Source organism: Pleurodeles waltl, chromosome 4_1, assembly GCF_031143425.1.
Source record: "Pleurodeles waltl isolate 20211129_DDA chromosome 4_1, aPleWal1.hap1.20221129, whole genome shotgun sequence".
NCBI classification, from domain to species: Eukaryota; Metazoa; Chordata; class Amphibia; order Caudata; family Salamandridae; genus Pleurodeles; species Pleurodeles waltl.
The window spans coordinates 775,254,968-775,278,287 of NC_090442.1; the positions used below are offsets into that span (position 1 = coordinate 775,254,968).

At 43.7% G+C, this 23,320-nt stretch overlaps 1 protein-coding gene across 3 annotated transcripts in view; it reads left to right on the forward strand.

Moving 5' to 3' along the window:
- Nucleotides 1-23,320, forward strand: part of RABL2B (RAB, member of RAS oncogene family like 2B) — a 115,344-nt gene that overhangs the window by 2,537 nt on the left and 89,487 nt on the right. The window contains exons 1-3 of one of the 3 annotated variants that reach the window (XM_069229463.1): nt 10,124-10,276; nt 17,742-17,902; nt 23,096-23,125. In XM_069229463.1, the coding sequence (XP_069085564.1) occupies nt 17,796-17,902; nt 23,096-23,125 (137 nt within the window). In that variant the 5' untranslated portion in view covers nt 10,124-10,276; nt 17,742-17,795. Of the gene's footprint in view, nt 1-10,123; nt 10,277-14,177; nt 14,300-17,741; nt 17,903-23,095; nt 23,126-23,320 lie in introns of those variants that run through there. The other 2 variants (XM_069229462.1, XM_069229461.1) reach the window with 2 other exon arrangements.

Below are 23,320 nucleotides of genomic sequence, written 5' to 3' on the forward strand. Positions count from 1 at the left end.
GAATGGGTGTACAGACCTATCCTGCAACATGGAAACCACTCAAGGTCTTCTCGTCATACTACCTGGGTGATTGATGTGGCCAAACCTCTGCAAGATATGGACTAAAATACTGGACTTTCCCCACAAAATATCCCACAGCTGTCACTTTAAGTAAATTCATAGTGCTTCCTTGTGAATGCATTCTGCCTGTTGCTTACCATTGGCCTTGTGGTTTGTAACTCACAATTTGTTGCTTTCAATTTGCTGGCTTTATTTGTTTTAGGCTATGCAGCTTGAATTCGTCCCTTGCCAAAACCTTATTTACAGTATCCTGCCAAGTGCTCCCTTTCTGTAAACAGGCCTGTAAATCTTGTTCTTATCTTATCATATTTGCTTTGCATTCAAAGAACAAAGTCAAATGTCAGGCTCTGTCTTCGGTGGGAGCTTAGTGTTTACTTCTTTTTCTCTGACTTCAAAGTGAGAGGATTTATGCGACAATCTTGCTGGATACTGGGGTTAAGAAAGAGTTTTTTCTATCACGTGACAACATTTAAATAAACTTCAGAATATATCAGAATTAGAAGTACAAATCAAGCAAATTTTTGTTAATTCTGAACTGTGCTGGAAACAAATACCTTTACATGATTAAAACAAATCATTCCATTAGGTGATGCAATTTCCACACACCATCGTCTGTACACAGTATATTTTGATTTGAAAAACTGTATATCTGTGCAAATGTAATGGTCATTTCAATGTGTTAGCATACCATCCATACTACACTCCACTCTGCTCTCACCATTACACGCCACTGCACCCTACTCTGTATCACTCTACTTTACTCCACTCCATGCCACAGCACTCTTCTCCATTCGGAACCACTCCACATTATGCCACTGCACTCTATGCTACTTCACACTATGCCTCTCTACTCTACTCTGTACCACTCTACTCTATGCCACTGCACTTTACGCCTCTCTACACCACTGCGCCCTGCTCGTCTGCACGCCATACCACTCCAGTCTAGGCAACACCAATCTAATCCACACAACTCCACTCTCTGCCACTCTGCAACACTGCATTGTACGCCACTGCACTCTAAGCTAATACACTCTATGCTAATGCACTTTACTCTGTAACACTCAACTCTATGCCCCTGCACTGTACATCAATACACTGTACATCACTATAATCTACTCTGCACCTCTGCACTCTATGCCACGGCACTCTACACTACTTTACTCTATGCCATCACACTCTATGCCACTTTATGCAACTCCACTCTACCCTGTCCTCTCCACCCTAAGCCACCTCACTCTACTGTGAAATAATCTACTTTATGCTACTGCACTCTGTGCCACTGCATTCTATGCCACTGCACTCTACCCTGCACCTCTCTACTCTATGCCACTGCACTCTATTGTGAAACAATCTATTCTATGCCACTGTACTCTATACCACTCTGACCACTGCACTCTAGTCCAATGCACTCTACACCACTGCAAGCTGACACTCTGCAACACTGCACTGGCCGCCACTATACTCTACACCACTCTGCTCTGTACTACTGCACTCTGCACCAATATACTCTATTCCACTGCATTCTATGCCACTCTGCTCTGCCCAATGTCACTCTATGCAACTGCACTCTACACCAGTGCACTCTAAACAACTGCACTGTATGCCACTGCCCTTTACTCTGCACCACTGTACTCTATGCCACTGTTCTCTGTACCACTCTACACCACTGCACTTGCACTCTACTCTGCAACTCTGACTCTACACCACTCTACTCTATGCCACTGCACTCTAAGCACTATACTCTACTCTACACCACTCTACAATACTCCACTCTACACCACTGCACTCTATGCCCCATGAGTCTAGTCTGCACTCTGACACTGCACCACTCTGCATTACTGCACTCTCTGCTACTTTATTGTATGCCACACTACTCTACTGCACTCCATGTAACTCTACCCCATGCCACTCTATGCCACTGCACTCTGCGCCAATGCACTCTAAACAACTGCACTGTACGCCACTGCCCTCTACTCTGTACCACTGTACTCTACGCCACTGCTCTCTGTGCCACTCTACATCACTGCACTGACACTCTACTCTGCAGCGTTGCACTCTCCACCACTGTACTACTGCATTCTATGCCACTGCACTCTATGCCACTCTACTCTGCATCACTCCACTCTACAGCACTTTGCTCTACTCTGCACCACTCTACACTACGCCACTGCATTCCCTGCAACGTGAGTCTACTCTGCAAACTATGCCACTGCACCACTCTACACTACTGCTCTCTCTGCTACTCTCTGCTACTCCATTGTATGCCTCTCTACTCCACTGCACTCTATGCCACTCTACTCTGTCCCACGCCACTCCATGCCACTGCACTCTAAACCACTGCACTCTACGCTAACGCACTCTAAACAATTGCACTGTACCCCACTGCACTGTACTTTGCACCACTGGGCTCTACGCCACTGCTCCTATGCCACTCTACTCCACACAACTATGCCACTAACTTTAAGCCATGCTGAACAGCAGCTACTCTGGTATATAACATGGCTAATGGCTAAAACGAATTAGCAAAGCCAATAACTCTTTCGTAGATGAGACCTATTGGCTTTGCCAATGTTTGTTAGTATTATGAGGTACCGAGGTACCTGAAAGAACTGCGAAAAATACAATTACATCATAATAAAGGCTGCTACAAAATGCGCAAATACATTTCGGTTAAATAAAAAAAAAAGTGCTTCTCAAATACAGATTTGAATGATATACAGTTTATACCTAGCACTTTAAAATTTTATAACACTCCATTAAAACCACACACTCCAGGGCTCACCTTGGAACACCATTACAATACCTCTCTAAAAGAAATATGTTTGCCACCAAAAAACTTCAAGTGACTCCTTTTAGTAAAGTCAATGCAGGTTTTCAAGCGCCTTTGTATTTGCAGATTTACCAGCTGGGCAAATTTGCATGTCTTTAGGGAAGGAGACCCCCTGTCAAGAAGGTCTGATTCTTATCTGCCTACCCCTCCCGGAGGGCACAGGAGACTCCCTGCCTTCCAGCCTAGCTGGGGAAACTGATCTGCCCGTAATTTCGCCCTGCCTCCGTTGCCATTTAGGTGAAAGGCTAAAATTACAGACAAATGCCGTCCGTTAAGGCTTTCATCACGGACAACGGAAGGCAGGGCGAAATTACGGACAGTCAGTGAAATTTACGGACGGGTGGTCACCCTAGGTCACATGAAGGTGGTGGTAATGTAAAGATCACACATATTAAGTGTGATTGGCACTGCAGTCGAGGGATTGTGGAAGGAATGCACTTTTGGTGGAGGCAGTGCACTTGTATGTAGGCTGATGGTTTTAATAGTGCCAGTGCAAAGGTTAACATAGGGCTGTAGTATTAACTTAGAGGGTTATGAGGGGGAGAGCGACTCTGATCTTTTAGAATGATAGTAATTGAGTGACTATTAAGATTATTAAGACGTGGTGTTGCTCTTAGGACGGCGAGGGTAGCACTGGGGACCATTAGTAGTTCATCATCTTAAGTTAATTGAGGAGTGATGTGGTATTAGCAGAAACGGAAGTGGATATAGTCCAGATCTGCAGATTAATATGTGAAAATCTTTAGAATTCTTTTCAGGTTTTTGCAGGAGAAGGGGATAAAATCTGTGGCAATGATAAAAAAAAAATACTCATATAAAATGTCTATCCTAAAGCCAACGTTAATGATATAAGTGTATCTGATTCACTTTGCTGCATTCTAATAATTTCAGCATGTTTCTAAAACTGACTGAAATACGAAGAGTATCTGATCCCCCGTTCATATCTCCCTTCGACTATAGCTTTCAAGTCTGACTCCATGCATTCATCTGTCAGCAGTCTTTCTTTGTCCTGATTCCAGTGTACCTGCACCCTGCTGTAACCTTAGTTCGCTATTTGCAAGATTGTGCGTTTAGCAGTGCACACTTTCTGCTTTTATTCAGTTACAGGAGATCATAGTCATATGGCAACTGACTAGGATTTTGGGTGCTGAGGTATGGGGGAGTGTAGTATGGAGCAGGTCTCCACCCTGAAAGGCATGCATGCCCGGCTGCACGTTCCGACCCCACGCTCAAAATCTCAGGCGATGAGGAGGATTCTGCCCTGCTGTATCCATCCTGTTAGGCTTACCTGCTATAAGGCCAGCAGCAAGAGACTCTGCTCCCACTGGCTGGGTTAGTGCACGGCCCCCAACCCCATCATACGAGTCCAGATGAGCGACCCTGCTGAGCAGCAGCTGCGCTCAAGTGGCTTACACCGAAACGCGACCACCAGCTCTACGTGCCTTCTCCTTGCTACAGTCATTGCACTGCATAGTGCCATCACATCCTGGCACCCCACCCAGGCGTCTAGCCCATGCGGCCCTTCTACATAACAGATTTGAAGATATTTGCACTACCTGGCCCCAGTGGCAGCTGCAACCACGCCTTGCAATGAGCGTCCCAATAAGGTGCTGCACCTGTTGTGTCACACCACCAAGAACCACCCCTGCCCCCACATCACAACGCCACCACCATTTTGTTAGCTCACACGATCGGGGGTGTCTCCAACTCTTTGCCTTCCTTCAGTGAATTTAGCGGCCCTGTGCTAGCTATATGAGTCATACGTCTGAACAACTACTTCGGGGCCACAAAAGAGACCGTTGATGAGACAAAACACTCCCTGCTGCTGCACTACAACGGGGAGGAAATCTTCAAGTTATTCTGGAATCTCCTCGACACAGGCACTGACAATGACTATGACAAACTATAATCAAGATCACTACTTCTTGTTGAACCTATTTACATCAATCAGTGGACTTAAGCCGTACATGGAAAGACCCACAAAAGAGCAATACGTGTGTATTTCATTTATATTATATCATTTTTTATTCTTACAGCTAAACCTTGCATTTAATATATACAAATTAATATAGTTCATAAAAGATGTATATGAAATCACAATACTGTTACAAAAAATACAATAACATTGATGTATTACACACAACAGTATAAATATTGAACACCCCACTCATCAAATACTCTACATCACTCATACACTCTCTCCCTTACATTCTCTGTTCACTCATTTTACACCACGCAGACCCACAAAAAATAATACATTAATACAAAGGAGACCGTTCTTCCTTGACCTTCCGCTAAGTTGGTACTGCGGTTTGCAAGAACTGGTAGACGCACGTTTCGGTGACTCACAAACATTTTCAACCACCTTCTTCAGGACCTTACAGTTTTAGAGATTCTTTTTCCACCTAGATCGACAAGTGGGGATTTTTGGTTTCCTGAGTTTATTCTGTTGTTAGCGGAAGTCACAACACCCAAGGTTTCCAGTGCGTCTCCAAAAAGTTCCTTACAGGGTACATTTTGTATCCTATTCCAACTACCCCTAGTAAGGTATAGGGATCAGCCTCAGTCTAGGCCACAGATACCCAATGTCTGAACTGAGACATATCAATACTGATATGGCCGTATTGTCGTAGTTTGAGTCATGCCCTAGGCAAGACTGCTGGTTTAGTTATGACAGCACTTTGTAGGTGACAAGACCAATCCTTCAACAAGTCACAACTTTCCGCTCAAACCCCCCCCCCCCACCAGCTCACCCCCCTACCCCCCCAACAGCTCACAAGCAGTACCTCACCAAAAACCCAAACAGTAAAGGTGATTTGTGGAAGCCTTTACGCATGGACTCAAGAGTGCAACATCTCAGGGGAGTTGTGGTTAAACAGAGATTACCCTTTTCTCACATGAGCAACAAGTCTCCGTCACACACAGGCAACGAAGGAGATGCAGTAAAGTTTTCAATAGGTTTTCTTAACGACTGCAATCTACTATAAATTGCATGGGCTGCAATGATTAGGATAATGAACAATGCAAGAAACAGAATTGTGAAAACGAGAGTCATGAATGCAAAGACCTCCACCATCTTACAATAACATAAGATGCAAAGCAGGCGTAAAATAAACCCTAATACCCTAGCGTGGTGAACCTAATGTCTAACCTAAAGAGAGCTAGATGTGTTAAACCTAATCTGGCAGTACCATGTCCATGAGAAGAGCCCCCCAACCATCATTATCTTGGAATTAGGTCTCTAGTTCAAGACTCCGTGGTGACACGAATTCTGGGTCTGCATCAAGGCGAAGTGTAGAATAGATAGCATCCATGGCATCTGGTAGGAATCCCTCTGATAATCAAGTCTGTGTGAGATATATATATACAGATCTTGTAAGATGCCTGATGTTCCCAAACAATAGTTAAAAAGGTATGCTTGGGGCGGCAGTTATATAAAAAATTCCCTGAAAAGGTACATTATGTTACTGTCGCACGAAAGTGGGAAAGTCCATAATGTGAATACCTATTTATCTCATTAATCTTTGACGCTGATAGTGATGCCTGCACTGATAACCTGAAACTAAAACATCTTCCTAACTATAAACATGGTAGCCATCTTGGAAGAAATTATTAAATACACATGCTAAAACAGAGCAAGCTTAGTAGGTTAAAAGACACTAGGTGACGGGGACACAGACCTGCAAGCCAGAAGGCTAAGCTGAACTCCTGATTCCCATTAAAATGAAATAGGATCCACTACAGTATCCTATTGATCAGAAAGGCGCCATGGACACAATGGAAGAAGGCATGTTCCTAGACTGGGCCTCAGAAGAGTGTTGATAGCTGGAAATTTGGAGCTGTATTCTAAGTGGGAGGAAATGTGGATCTTGACCTAGTCTGGTATTTTCCCCCTTTCCCAACGTGAAGTAACTTTTTTGTGTGTGTCCCTCTTTCCTATTTAATGACTGACAAAGCAGTCACTGCCCTGAATGTTCAATTTGACCCTCAAATAAATCCCAACTTTCAAAGATTAAAGCTTTGCCAGGGTCAACAGTATGAGGAGGAATCTAAAGACCTTTTCTTTGCCTGCCTCTGGGAACTCAGTAGCACCTGTGCAGACAATGATCCATAGGAAGAAGGGGTGGTCCAGATCATAAATGGTTGCTGCTCTGTGTCCCTGAGACGCTGCATACTTCGACAGCCCGACTAGCCACTGGACGAGGTCCTCACGCTCGGCCGCTCCTATGAACTGTCAAATGACTGGGTAGACCAGATCAAGATAGCATTCCACAGGCTCTACTCCACACCAGAACTGGTACCAAAGCTGATTAAAGTAGAAATGTCTGCAGCCATCTCCAAAGGCGCCCCACCCACCAACAACCACACAATCCTTTCCAAATCGATGATGTCTGTGGAGATCTTCTGTAGCTCATGCTCCATTGAACCTAGACAGCCCTCACAATGTGCCCACTCTGCCTGTTAAATATTCATTGGATGCACCCCAATCATGACTTTAGTTAATACAGGAGCATCCATCGCCATCGCCATCCTTGAGCAGTTCCGCACTGTTGACCCGAGCCCCTAGCTGCTACTCGCTTCAGCTAGAGTATTTGCCTGCGTGAGTTTGTCACCTACCCCATTGCCAGGGATCTTCTCTTGCTCCGTGTCCCACTGCACCCAAGTATGCTCCACAAAATTCTTCGTCTCCTTAGTGGACTCGGAAACACTCCTCAGTTGGAACACCGCAGAGCGCCTGCTGCTCGTCCACTTTACCCATGTCATCAGACATCTCTCCAGCACCATGAACTGCTTGCTTCTTGGGCTCCTGAGTCTCTTCACAGATCTGGACTGCCTGAAAAGACCACCTTTATCTTTCCACATTGACCCCACAGTTCACCATATGACATCTTAGGGTCCTGCCCACCTCGGCCGAGGTGTTGAGGCGGAACTGCAAAAGCTGTAAGATGGCAGATGTAGGTCCCACCCCAAGGGTGTCTTCCATGGAGATTGCAAACAAGCCTAAATAACCCTGGATCATACAAATTTGTATTGACATGCACCTTCCCAACAAAGACATAGCGAAGGAGCACCATATCTCACTACGACGAATGACCTGATTACCGACATCAACTGCTCCAAGTGGTTCTCACGTAGATCTTGATCTGATTTCAGGGTACCACCAGCTCGAGCTCCACAAGAATACTCGGGTACATCACAACGTTCTCTACTCTTGTCGGTCTCTGCCACTACTGAAGACTCATTTTTGGGATATCATCTGCAGCTGCAGTTCTAGAACACAATTCTTGAGCCTGGCTGGCACTCTGATATCTCACCAAGACCACAACACCTTGGGAACATAACGCATTCCAGATCATCAAGACTCTCTGCTTCAAGACACAGTCATGGTCTACTTCGACCCTGCCAAAGAATCAGAACTGGTAGTAGACGCCAGCCCCATCAGCCTATGAGCGGTTCTTATGCAACATGCGGGTGGTGATCACTGGGCACAAGTAGCATTCACAAGCAAGCCCCTCACAGACACAGAGAAACTCCATGCGCACATTGAGAAGGAAAGACTTGTCATTAAGTGGGGTTTCCGTCACTTCCACTTATGCCTTCACAGCTGGCCATTCAGAGTTGTAACGGACCACAAGCCGCTCATACCACTCTTTGCAGGCACTACACCGCACCTGTCACCCCGCATCAATGAAATGGGCATTGCGTTTCAAAAGTATGAGCTGATGGTGGGCTACTAGCTGGGCTGCGACAACCCGGCTGATTACCTCTCCAGGCATCTCCATGGACAAGACAACAGCATGCCCAGCTCCCAGTCCGATACTGAAAACTAGGCGCACTGGATGGCAAGAGACTGGGTGCCCCCAAACCATCACTCTTCAAGACATCACTTCTGCCACCTCTTATGTAGTAACAAAGAGAGGGAATTTCAAGTTGTTTCTAGCTGAATCTAAGGCCAGGATGACGGGTCTGTCAGGTGGACTGACACCTCCGGTGCAAAGCGGAGAGCACAGCTTCGAATCAAGAGGTGGAGAGAAAGCACAAGGGTTAATAGGATTGGGTGGCAGGAGACCAGGTCCTTTTATATACTCAGGCGAGGAAGATGTTAATTGATGGTAAGGTGCTGCAGGTGGGTGGCAGGTTTTGGTTGTAACATGCAAGAATTAGTAAAACCGTGTCCGTTCCTCTGGATTGCAGAAGTACATTTTGGAAATCACAGCTGCTTACAGCAACATCTTGCCAAATTTGATAAAAAAAAGGAGAGAAGCTGGCAAGTATTTATAAATGACGGTGTTCTGGCACGGTGTAGCACTTACGTGTGGAATTAAAGCTTCATTCATTATCAGAGATGATACACAGATAAAGTCCATGTTCTATTGATGCTCTGGCACATCCAAATGACTATGGCCGTATTTAAGAGATCTAATGTAACACCAGCTGCCCAGAAGCACCCATGTCCGTTTATCGGTTAATGAAAGGTAGAGGCACACAGCAGCTAGACTTCACTGTTCTGGTCACCACACTTGGGCTGATTCTCTTCATTTTTTGCCAGATTTACTCTTTCTTCAAATGCACAACAACAGCAGGCTTCTACATAATCCTTGGCCCTCAAAGAGTACCTCAACATGGTTTTCATCCTGTGTTGTCCAACACTTCCTCTGTGTTGGTGCACAGAGCTTTGAAGAAACCAAAGAGGAACCACGGTTTGGATTCAGAAACTACCTTTTTAGCAGCGACGTGGCAGCTGGTGACAAATCAACCACCTACTAAAGTGCTGAGGTATGCTCAAATATTTGGACCGAACCAACCAAATTCAAGGGCACTTTACCTCTATTAACCAGTTTCATGGTAATTAGAATGCCATTATATTAGTAAGGCCAGTTGGGGTTTCAGAATCCATGGAAATGTAAGGAATCCCTGTGGCATATTCCTCTTCCATCTGGGGACTTACCTGCATCTCCAATGCAGGATCTTCCAGCTGAGCTTCTTGCGCAACACCTGAGAGGAAAAAAACCGAGGACATTTACAAAGAAATTCCCGACCTGACACCGGATGTTCTTTTGCAGCCCTGATGGAAACAAGGAAAACAGGACAATGACACAGAAGAGGAGACAGACAAACCTGAAAAGGAACACAGAAGGAGAAAAGGGACATACAACATAGGGGAGGAAAGAGGAGGAGCATGTGAGGAGGAAGACGCCACAGAAGGAAAGGAGACAGGAGGGCGAGAAGTAGACTCGGACAAGAAGTCGACAAGAAAGGCGGAGGAGAAGCAGATGCGAGACGAGGAACGGGACAGTGAGGACGAGCGGTTTATGGCCAATTGCTGGGGCGCCGCCAAAGACGCCACAGCTCCTGGCCCGGCTCTGGAGAGCTGAGGCTCCTGCAGTGAGTGACGCGGTTGTACTACCCAAGGGAGGAGGGAGGTAAAGGAAACAGATTCAGCGGGAGAAATGTACAGGTGGCATTATATTTCCGGGAGTCTCAATTAGCTTGTAGATCAGCACCACTGCTCAGGTAACACCCGAATATACTGGGTATAGATACAAAAGGAAACAAATAACAACCAAGAGAGGCCACGTATAAGGAAAAGGAAAAAAACACAATATAAATATGTGACTTGTCGAAAACCTGGTAATATTCATACCTTTAAGGACACTGTGTGTGGCACTTTTTTGTTGTTTTATTGTTTTCTCTCCATTGATTCACAAGAAAAGTATTTACATTTCTTTAACCTGCACTACTATACTATTCAGTTAGTAGGCACACCCTTGGGGTTTGGTGAAGGGAAAAATCTCCCATGTAGACCAGTGTACTTACTTTGGGATATTGTATTTTTTTTTGTTTTGTTTTGTTCCTCCGCTCATGTACGGGGAGCCCTCTGGCAGACACCACCTCGCCTAAAAGGCTAACTTGAGAAGAAAGGAAATGGAAGAGGAGTTATCACCAACACCCACCTGGAGCCCAAGAACCCTGGACCCATATCAAACACCATCCATAAGAGAATAATTACTCCCCCATGCTGTTTTGATCCTATATATTCCAATGAACTCTAACAGAATTACTCACCAAATCAAGCCTCCAAAGCCTTATCTCTGACCCGGTCTCCAAAAATCCCCTAATACCCATTTTAAGGATATGGATTCTAAGTAGACAGTCTCCTGTCAAAGAGGCTGCAGCTCTTCTAAGGAAGCACAGAATGAGATGTAGACGTTTACCACACTGCACATCTTTTGTTTAAGTGTGAACAAGTGCCTATGTGAGTTTTGGCCTCCTGTGTTCATCTCAGCAAAGCGGAGAAAGGTATTAAGAGTTTATCAGCTAACATGCCACAGTTATGCAGGCTGTAGACACACATGCTTAAGCTGGTACAGCCAGACACAAAGATCACCTTCCTACTACATTGTAGCTTTTGTGGATGTAACCTAGGCATTCGAAATAGCTTGCCTATAGTGGCCTTCGTAATGGCAAGTCAAGTCCTCTTTTCTTTCAGCTTTGTCCTTTTTTGTAGGCCTACTTGGTAGGTTTTCCTTTTCAGGGTTGCCAAGTTTTGTTCTTGTATCTCCTTGGTTATTGCCCTGTGGGGCTAATGGTTAACCTGCTCCTCTCTGAAGCCACTTTAGGTCTGATATCCAGCCCTTCATCATGGTTTCAGCACCCAGAAACCAGGGCCATCCGATACTAGGATATGGGACCTTAGATCCCTTTTGAATCCATCAGCTGTATCTAAGGCTTCAATGTCTACCTTGGGGAGTGAAGTCAGCCTTCTCTAAGCAGCATTTGAACTGCCCCAGCATTTGAGCCAGAGGTTCATTCATTTTAATATCATCTAATTTGAGTTATTTGCTGGGATCTGCAGTAGGCACCTGAATAATGAGCTATTTGCAGGCAAAAGCACATCCTCCCTTTGGCTTTGGGGGCCTAGTGTAGGTGCCAGCAGTGGCTGACATGGTATGGTTGCTATTTCCCCATCTATGAATCCCTGCTCTCATATTATCACACTTATCTAACCATCATCATATGTCATGTCTCTATCAAACTATCCTCCACTCCCACTCTGACTCATCCCAAATCTTTTCTACTACTTTCATCTCCTAAATAACTCTGCCTAAGCTATTCCCTCCGCTTCCACATCTAACTCACCAAACCTCACTCTATTACCATGACCTCCCACACAACCCTACTAAATTCTCCCTCATTTATCTCACCCTGCTACTATGATCTCCCTAACCCTTCCACATACTCTTCCCTCCTCCATCCCCCTTTACTCATCCCAAGCCTTTTGGTTGAGTAAATGAGAAATATACTCCCAATTAACACTTCTGGATTTCTTTCCTCCTCCACCCCTCCATTACTCCAGTCAATCTAACTAACAAACTCTCATATTCGCGGCTCAAATTAACTCATAATAATACTAAAACTGTACTCATATTTCCCGAGACAAATCCATCACTAATTCTTGTTGGGTTCCAGAGTAGCGTGCTACTTGGCGAAAAGCGCTTCAACGCCTCTTCAGGGGTAGTAAGTGCTATATAAATACTATTACAATACATACACAGCTTCCTGCGCAAGAGGGTCTTCACCCTCTTTATTAGTTGGACCGCAATCTCCAGTGTGGGGTTGGGACGTGTGTGCAGGAATGCATACGTCTCAGAGTGGATGCCTTACAGACATTGTAGTCCTACATGCCCACGCCTTACTCACAGCCAGTCCTATCTGGCGGTTGAGTGCTAGTCTCTATAGATGTTTGCAGTTGCCATTTAGTGAATGTAGGCACAGTTCTTGTGATCTTGTCTGTGGTGTTTCAGGCAGTCTAGGAGCGGGCCCCTCTGGCACGGTTCATAGGTGAGTAGGTCACCGACTTGGTGATCTAAATAGTAGGCATGGAAAGTGGTAGTGACGTTCGAGTGTTCAGAAACGGGTGGGGGAGATCCCTTTACGGACTAGGTGGTCTCCCACACATTATAGTGTCATGCTTCATCATTTGACCACCTACCCCCACCAAGGTAAGATGATACCACCTGAGCAGACTCAACCTCGTTGTTAAATGAACTCTGAGGGAGTGCTGACATTTTATCTTTCTGGATAAAGCGGGGATCCAGTTGAAGAGAAATACATTCTAAAATTCCCTCACAAATCACCTGTATAGTTCAATATTTTAATAACGGTGTTTGTTGGTAAGATTAAAAACATCAGACAATCTTGAACGTAATGGTTCAAGGTGTCCTACAGAATTCTAGCGGAGAATAACCAGATTTCGAATCTGGTAATTCACATTAATAACTGTCAGTGAGACCCATACATAAAATAGCATTTATACCAACATGTAGATCTGGTTATTCATCACTGCTGTGCAAGGGGAGAGTGTGGGGGGAGAGTTGAAGACACAAGTGGGTCATGATGTACTTCCGATCTGTCACCAGTGATAATGAGTGGTAAATTATATTTAGCATATATGTTTTATGCCATGCATTTTTTCATGTATATTAGTTATAAGTAAACACATTTAACCATAATCAGGAAACAAATGGTTAATTTAAACCATTGTGATAAAAGCGCAATGAAATGCCCTCCTGACCATTGTGATCTTATCTTCTGGCAAGTCAATGTAACGTGTTCTGTGAAAGAGTAAGGGGTGTTTTCCGCACTTCTTTTTCACTATTCTGCTTTAATCAAATGGAATTGTATCTTTATATTGTAGTAATGTGTGAATGTGGTTTTATTGTATGCTTTTTCAAAAGTAACATGTACTACCATTTATTTTCAATGACATATCACCCAGTGGCGAACACCACTGTGTTGTGATCGTTCAGATATACTTTGTGTTAAAACAGTATTGTATGATTTGCCTGTAACCTTTGACCTTGTGGCACTTTACTAGCTAACTCAGTTAAGCTTCAGCTCATTTCGTGAATATCTGTCCATGGGACACAAAGTTAAATTGGAGGGAGGTGGGGAACAGGGGTGGGGATAGTGGGGTATTTCCCATTTTAGCTCTCATAGGAAATTTTGCTCACACCTACAGCCTGAATCAATGAACGGACATCAATTTTGACACTGCAGGCAGTGTACATCACACCATCAGGCTGTGACAAACGCTTATATTCTGAGCTTATGTATTTTTTCATAAAACCATTAATGCCTGTGACCCCATTTACACCCTTAATGTTTTCAAGGCCCACGTGCTTTCCAGAATAATGACATCTGCAAGGCTAGGCTTTTGTCCACCTAAAGATGAGACAAAGTCTTCAAGATGACAAACTATTCTCATTTCAGATGTGAAAGCAGTGCACTTCCTCAGATGTAACTCAAAATTGAACATTCCTTAAACCGCTCAAATCTTGTTGTTTTCTACAATAAAGCAGTCCCTGAAATCTTATCTGAACCATCAGAGCAAGAACTCCCTCACAGGTATTTATGCACTCCTCAAATTTAAATAATAAAAGCATTCCCAACCGACTTCTTCCCATTGGGCTCTTGCTGTTTGACACATTGTCAGGGTTGTCAATCAGTGATCAGTCATTGAAGTAAGCTGCAAGTTGTGCTTCTGTTGCTTTATTTTAAATGTAGCCTTGGTCTTTATCCAGACTAGTATTCCTATTTACCAGTGGCCATGCATTTTGGACTACGACCTTCCAGATACCAGTTCTGGATTTCTAATCTTGTGCTGTTCTCTCAGTAAATCTGATATTTCTCTTCTCTCTCTTTCACTTGTTCAGTTTTCTGATAATTGTACTGTTAGAAATGGGGTCTATAGTTGGCAGTTGGTTTGCACCCTGTCCAAATAGGGACACTCACTCTAGTCAGGATAAGGGCGATACCTGCTCACCGCCTTGGTAGCTTGACACGAGCAGTCAGGCATATCTCAGTAGCAATGAGTAAAGCATTTGCACATAACACACAGTAATAAGTGAAGACACTTCAAAAGGACACCACACTGGTTTTAGAAAAATATCCAATATTTATCTATTTAAAACAAGACCAACATACAGTAATAAATATATGAATTCTGCAAGATTTACTCAAAAATACTCTTCCTTGAAGTCGCTAGCTCTACCTGGTATTATCACTGCGTCATGATCAACAAAACCAATAGTTCATGGCAACCGCGGCGTGGCGGGCCAGCTGCGGTGTCAGGAAGACCTACAAACAGTACCTTTGGAATTGCAGTGCGTCGTGCTCCTTGTGGTGAGCTCTGTGAGCAGCGTCGGTTCCGGAGTTGGTGTGGGAGTCGTGGGGCCCTTGAAGTCACATGTGGTGCAGATCGAACTCCGGGTTGATGAAGTCCGGAGCGCTGGTGTGGAAGCTTTGGGCCCGCAGTGCGAAGTTGGACGGCGGGATGTGCGGTGCCCACAGCTCACGGTGCAAGCAGCGGCTCAGTGACGGTGTCCAGCGACGCCGGTGAGACCCGGGCTGCGCTGTGACGCAGTGGTTTGAATGTGCAGTATCACCAGCTCACAGTGCTGGCAGTGTCATCGTCATTGCTGAAGCGCTGTCGTCGGTATGCCCAAGCCGGCGGTGCGGGACGGTGCTTTGTGACCTTCATGAGCAGTGTCCACAGTCCACGGTGCAGGCAGGAATGCCTGGTGACGACACTGGAATCGATGGTGCTGGCTTCGGTGAACCGGGGCTGCGGTGTGGGACGGGACGGTGCTTTGTGTACCTCACGAGCTGTGTCCACAATCCACGATGCAGGCAGTTGCGCCGCTGTCAACAGGAGTGGCGTCGTCGGGGATGCCCAGGGTGCGGTGTGAGAAAGGCGATGCCAGAGTTCTGGGCCCAAATGTCGCAGTGCGAGCAGCGACTCGGTAAAGTCGTCTGATGATTGCGTCGGTGAGACCAAGGTCGCTGTGTGAAGCGGGGCAGTGCGGCTCCCTGCGGTGTCGGCAGGTCACGGTGCAGGGCAGTGGCGTCGCAGTGGTTTCTCCTCTTGAAGAGCACAAAACAGTTTCCAGTGCTGCAGGTCGAGGAAACTGAAGTCTTTGGTGTCCCTGAGATTTCCAACAGGAGGCAAGCTCTACTCCAACCCATTGGAGAACTTTCTCAAGCAGGGCACACAGCAAACTTCATCCTTTGCACTGTTTTCAGGCAGAAGCAGCAACTGCAGGCCAGTCCAGCTAAGCAACACTGCAAAGGGACAGTACTCCTCCTCCAGCTCTTCAGCTCTTCTCCTGGGCAGAGTTTCCTCTTGATTCCAGAAAGATTCTAAAAGTCTGGGGTTTTGGGTCCAATACTTCTACCCCTTTCAGTCTTTAAAGTGGGCAAACTTCAAAGCAAAGTCTCAAGTGTTTGTAAGATCCTTCCTTGTCCAGGCCAGACACACACCAGGGAGTTGGAGACTGCATTGTGTGTGGGCAGGCACAGGTTTTCAGGTGTAAGTGACCACTCCTCCTTCCACTCCAGCCCAGATGGCTCATCAGGATATGCAGGCTACACCCCAGCTCCCTTTGTGTTACTGTCTAGAGGAGAGGTGTAAACAGGCAAACTGTCAAACTGATCCAGACAGGGAATCCACAAACCGGCAGAGTCACAGAATGGTTTAAGCAAGAAAATGCCTACTTTCTAAAAGTGCCACTTTCAAACTCACAATCTAAACACCAACTTCACTAAAAGATGTATTTTTAAACTGTGAGTTCTGAGACCCCAAACTCCGTATTTCTATCTGGCTTCTAAGGGAAACTGCACTTTAAAGTTATTTAAAGGCAGCCCCCATGTTAACCTGTGAGGGAGATAGGACTTGCAACAGTGAAAACCAAATTTGGCAGTATTTCACTGTTAGGACATGTAAAACACATATCTTACCTTTTTAAATACACTGCACCCTGCCCATGGGGCTACCTTGGGCCTTCCTTGGGGTGCCTTACATGCATAAAAAAGGAAGGCTTGGGCCTGACAAGTGGGTACACTTGCCAGGTTGAACTGGCAGTTTAAAACTGCCCACACAGACGCTGCAGGGGCAGGTCTGGGCCATGTTTACAGGGCTAGTTATGTGGGTGGCACAATCAGTGCTGCAGGCCCACTAGTAGCATTTGATTCTGGGCACCTCTAGTGCATTTTACTAGGAGCTTACCAGTAAATCAAATATACCAGTCATGGATAAACCAATCAACAGTACAATTCACATAGGGAGCTCTTGCACTTTAGCACTGATCAGCAGTGGTAAAGCGTGGAGAGACAATACACCAGCAAAAACAGAGTCCAGTAAACCATAAAAACAGGAGGCCAGAAGGCAAAAAGACAGGGGAGACACGCCAAAAAGCTGCCAGGTCTGTCTAACATGTAATATGACCTATTTTATAAAATCCTTGGGTTAGTAAATCATCTGAATAAAACATTCAATGAAAAATGGTGAGAGGTGTAGTTGGCAGGCATGAGAATTTTGAGATTAGAGGACAGAAGATGACAACATAAACAGAAAAGCAAATATGTAGGCAGTAGTGTTTGACCAATTGAACATGGAGGGGGGAAGCAAGAGACCACAAATGAGAGGAAGGTAGCTAAAGAGATGTCAGTAGAGAGGAACATTTGTGATGCTGTGGGGGCATACATGGAAGAAGGATGGCAATGGAGCGGGCCATGGGGCATGTGAAGTATTGTACAAAAGAGAGGAGGATAGGAAAAGGCACAGGTCATAGAGAGGGTGAAATGAGCAGCAAAATATCTCAATACAAGAAGGTGGCAATTCGGGTGAGAGAGAAGGCAGAAGAAGTGTGAGGCTAAATGTCTAGGGCACAATACAGGTATTCATGCTGTTAGAAATTTGTGGCCTGTGTTCTCCTGATTATTTATAGTTTACCATTCAATTTTATTTTCAAGATTCAACCAAAATTGTTCTTAATAATGATCACTCTAGGAAGAAGTGTGTGCAGCCAAAGGAGATCAGAAGATCGTGTTGCAAAATATCAGCATGGACGGCGATGGACATGGAGTGGCAGAGCTGGATCAGGAGAAGTACGATGCAGAGGAAAATGTCAAGATCATCTGTCTGGGAGATAGTGCTGTGGGGAAGTCCAAGTAAGGAATTTATGATTTGCTTCCCTTCAACGTCCCTCATTGTAGTTCTTGATACTGCAGCTATGACTTTGTCTTGCCATTGCATTTTGAGATTAGCCATCATGACAGTACTGTTCTATTTCGGTATAGTCCATTTGCTTTTGCTCGAGTGTATTGGAACTGTTTCAGTGGACACTGTGCCTGATTAGCAATTCAGTAGCATCCGATAAAAGAGCTCAGCATTTGTGCATGCAGGTACAGTACCATGTATTTTTCTGCCATGGCCCTATCACAGAAACTTAACAGCATGTTCTTTCCAGTGATTTGTGTTCATTGTTTCATAGGCACTGAAGAATTGTGACTATATCTTGGTAATTTAAGTAATTCATATAGTATACACTGTGGAGTCTACTGTGGTGGAAACTGCATCTTTCCACTTCATTGTTACATTAACAAGTACTAGTTTGATTCCCCCACAAAATATGGGGTTGTGAAATTTGTTCCAAAGATGAGTGATTTCTTCTTGGCTTGAAGTAATTGCTATTTATCACCTTAGTTTGAGGCTTCATTCTGCAGTATGGTCCCTGGTGCAGAGGGTGTGGAATTTAATAAAATATCTGTTTGTTCATGGGACAGGGTGCTTCATAAATCTACTTGTCCTGTAAAAGAAAATCTACTTGTCCTTTTGATGCCATGTAGTGCAGCGACAAATTAAGGCAGCGATCTCATTATATAGGAGCTCTGATAATAGCCTCTCTGATTATGCCAGGGCTAATACAAATAGGAATGCTTGAATACAAACAATTTCCTTATTTTGCCACCTTTCCCCAGATCTACATACTGGGGCTGGAGGAAGCAGTAAGCAATAGTTCCAGGCTTGGAACACCTTAGAATCTGTGCAAACCAGCTAACTTGCATGTTTTAAAGATTTTCACTAGCTCTTCTCTAAACGTTTCCCGTACTGAGAAAGGTTGGAAATTTACTCCTGACAGTGGCAGAAGTGAAGTTCTTTCAGGGTTGGGGAAAAATTGGTTGGAGGGAAAGTGAACTTGTAAACCCTTAATAGATTTTCTCATGAGCAAATCTACATATGCATTTTTGCTTGTGCTAAAATAGTTTACAAATATTTTCCAGGAGTACTGTTCCCGAACTACTTCTGTAAATTCTTCTGAATTCATGAAAGCCCTAATTCTGCACTAATGCAAAGGCATATGCCAAGGGTGTACTTTTGTGACTTTCTGTAAGAATTGGGCCCCTAATTTGGTATGACTCAACCAAGATCTTTTGTTTTTATTCAAATTATATTTCTCTATCCATCTATCGGCTGGCTTTACTGTGAGTGATAGCATTATGCTCTTCCACAGGGAGCATATTGATACACAAAATTGTTTTGTTCAGTGATAGGAAATACTGTAGCAATGTGTGCTTTTTGAGACCAAAAATATTCTTGCTTTTTGCCAGTGTTTGTTGCAATAGTGAGTGCCTTGCAGCTCCCACAGCAATAATGTTTTACAAAAGCAATGTTAAAACAAGACATTCATTGACAAAATCAAAAGACTGACCACCAATGTTGGATCGGTTGTCTATGGCATTGCTTGTTTATTTTCATGTTTCCCATTATTTTGTTGAATCTGGTTACAGTGATTTTCTATTATGAATATTTTTTTGAAATACTAGCTTGCATCAACATATATTTACTAAATAATACTTAAAAAAAAAAAAAATACCTAAATGTTCACAGTACTTTAGCAAAACACTTCTTTCCTACTTGCATTTTTTTCCTGAACATTTTATTTTGAAAGCAAAGAATCATCAAGGTTGCTTACAAGTTACTGCAAACATTTGCATCTAATAAAAGGGCATTCTGGGAGCATCATACATAGCCTCGTATTATAAAACTTCTCAAAAGTGTGTGTACATATTTTCTTACTGGAACCACTGTCAGTAGTGCAGTGTGAGCTTGCAACACATATTCCAATTATTTAGAGCACTCACCCTAATAATAAAGACCTTGAATTCATGAACCATAAATGCAAGTTCGAACAGCATTAACATGGACACAAATATGACCTCAACTGCAGACAATTCCCTTCCCTGTAAAATGGCAGCCAAAGGGTTTGTGCTGCAGGGGGATTGGGCCTACTTGTCCCAGCTACAAAATAAATATGAAAACTTGAATGGGAATTAAGAATATAGTGGAAACATCCACATTTATGAAACCATTTCTGCTGCATTTTCATACTTGACAACAAGTGACCAGAAAAGGTCGTTTTTTGAGGTTTCAAACCACCAATTCACATTCTTCTTACGGGAAATCACTTAGCATTTTAGAATTACATTGTTGAAATAAATGAGTTAATTTTAAGCACAGTGGTCAGTGTACCTTAACAAGGTCTTCACAAAAAAAATGTTTTTCAGTGGTGGTTGATAAACCCAGTAGCTACTGAGAGGCATGCAGTTTAAGGTGCTATTCAACTCAGCTAGCTTTCACCTTTTAAAAAGTTCACACCTAAGATCCTAAAAAGCTGTATGCTATAGATTGCTGAAAAAGGCGATAGTCTAAACCTCCTAAATCAGTAAGATTAGCAAGTATGCATGTGAAATCAAATATTAAGCCTGGGTGACACTCACATACATTCTTTCCCATTGATTCACACCGTTCCACAGCAGTTCTTTACTAGGCTTGTGTTTTATGTGGTTCATTTCACACAGTATAGTAATCATTAATACAGAAATCTGTTACTTATTTGAATTGCATTAGAGCACAGTGGAGGATGGCATGTATATTTCTTGTCTTGCATAAAAATGAAATCTTATTATAAATTGGCCAAATATGTGGGCATGTCCAGAGTCTAGGCTTAATATATGGCCATCTGAAAGCCCCTTAGCCTCTCTACAGCTGCCCCCAGCAGCTCTCCACATTTGCTCTTACACTTCTCCAGAGCTTCCTTCCAGATTTGGAGCTATATTTATTTTTTCTGCCTGCTGTGCACATATTAGTCAGCCGCCTTCTTTGGCTACCTGGCCTGCAGTAAACAGGGACTGGACTAGCCTGTGGATGAAGGAAGATATACAGTGGGTGAGTGACCCCACATGAAAAGTGACCAAATCGGCCTGCCCCTTTTTCCAAGTGAAAAGAGAATAAACACAGAATTTGTACAGCCCCCTCTTCCTGGAATCTCTGCTTGAGTGACATTGATACCTGTTCTAAAGAGAAAGCCGTGTCCTTTCAGCCCCTAGCCACCATAACTGCAAACACGCCGACCCAGGATCCTCTTCCTTTTATTTGCCTAATTGCTGTCCACAGAGGAAATGATTGTGCTGTCCCTGAATATTATTACATAGACGAGGCCCATGGGAAGATGCTGCAGTGGAAAAAAGTGACACCAAGGCAAAGAGCTGTGAAGGAAATGCCAAGTCTTTACAGGTGCAACGGGAAAGAAAGCATTCTCGTTTGTCACCTAGCTGACATCACCATTTTAAAAAATACATCCCATCAGCTCAATTTTATAACCTAGTAAATTTTGTTTTAAAACTCCACTAGTTTAACATTTTTAAACCAAAAACTAAAGAAAATGAGGCCTACAAATAAGCTGTGTAAAATACACACACAGTATAATCTGATATTGTACCTTTAAGAAATCCAAAAACGTATTGCCTTCCCATCACACAGTACTGTATCAGTTGTACAGTTAATTTTTCCAGCTCACAGAACAGGATCCCTTAGCAGAGCTTCCTTTTCAAATATTTTTTGATTGTAACCCTTTTGCAAGCTGTCTTTAATCTTTGACTCACTATTTGTTTTTTAACTGTAGTAAGTGCCTTTTACCCTGTTAACGAGTTTACTCATATCAGCCAGCTAGTGAGCCACCATGCTCTTCTTGCTGGAGTAATAGTAATACTTGAGGAATCAGTGCAACATCAGTGTCATCTTGCTTGTAGTAGCAGGCTGTAGTACCTTTTCTTGTTACTAGAAGTCTCAAAGACATTAGTCAATACCTCGTCAGTCTCGGGGTCCCTGAGAATTATGAACAGAGCAGATGGCCTTGAATGTCTCCTTTTCTGGAAAGTGAAATAAAATGATGGCCGAAAACTCTACTGTGCTTTTATTTTCAGCAAGATCAGATAGAAGGTGTGACGAGAAGATATAACACCAGATGTCTAGCTGTGTTCTAGAAGGTATTTGTGTAAGGTGTGGGATGCAGGTAAAGGGTGGAAGCAGACCCAAGTGAGAACATATACAAATGACAAGAAGGAAAGTGAAAGATGCAAGGTGGGGGAGAGAGATTACAGGAAAGCAGATGTTGGGAGTCAATTGGAAAAATGAATAATGACAGGCTGGAGCAAATGTGAAAGTTGAGAATGGCAGAAAAACTCAACTGAGCCCATATCATAGACATGGTCTGCCTTTACCAACTACATTTGCAGGTTTAACGTACAAGCATATGATTTTCACATGGTTTCTATGGCATTAAAATGACTTGTAATAGGTTATAATGTGGATAGTCAAATAAGACCAGGAAAGTAAGCTAGGACAGTAGAATAAGTAAATTAGTATGCAGATAGAAGAAGGAGGGAAATATCAGGGCCCATGAATGTAGATGGCATGAGGTGGGTAAGAACCATGTGGAAAAGCAAGGCTGGAAATATTGGAGCTTTAAAAATATCAGGGCACATGAAAGTAGATGACAGGAATAGGAGGGAGCTGAGCTCGAAGGAAGCAATCGGCGAAGTGAGGGAGAACAAACGTGAAAGAATGGGGGGCTAAGCAGGTGAGGCTAGACAATGATAACGGAATGGAAAGATGAGAGGGAAAGTCCAAGCAGAGGGAAGGAAGTGAGCACAGAAGTGGATGATGGGACAGAGTGAAAAGAAAGCAAATGTGAGGAGGGAAATTGAGGAAAAGTGAAATATGACTGGAGAGAGTGCCTGTGAAAGCATATTATGGGAGGGAAAAGGAAGCAGCAGAGACCAGCAGTGAGGGATGTGTAGGACTACTTCTGAAGTCCATGCTTTGTATCGAAGCAATCTGCTACTTAGAACGAGTACAGGGTATCCTTTTGTGGAAGAAATTGAGGATGTGAAATGTGGTCTCCACATTACATTTTAAGTATAACGTTTTTTATCTGTGGATAAGGAAGACTCACTTTCGGAAAATGTGCCAGGAATCCTTGGAGGTGGATGGACTAACAAATTATTTTTTTTTTTTTACAGGTTGATGGAGAGGTTCTTGATGGACGGCTTGTATCCTTTGTAAATGTTGCACTTAAAATATTTTTGGAAAGAATTATCACAGTTTCCAGGCACACAATTCGGCTATCCCAGCTTGGGTGACATAAGCATACAATTTTTCCCATTGATTCACACCGTTCCACAGCAGTTCTTTACTAAGCTTGTGTTTAATGTGGTTCAGTTCACACAATATACTAATCGTTAACT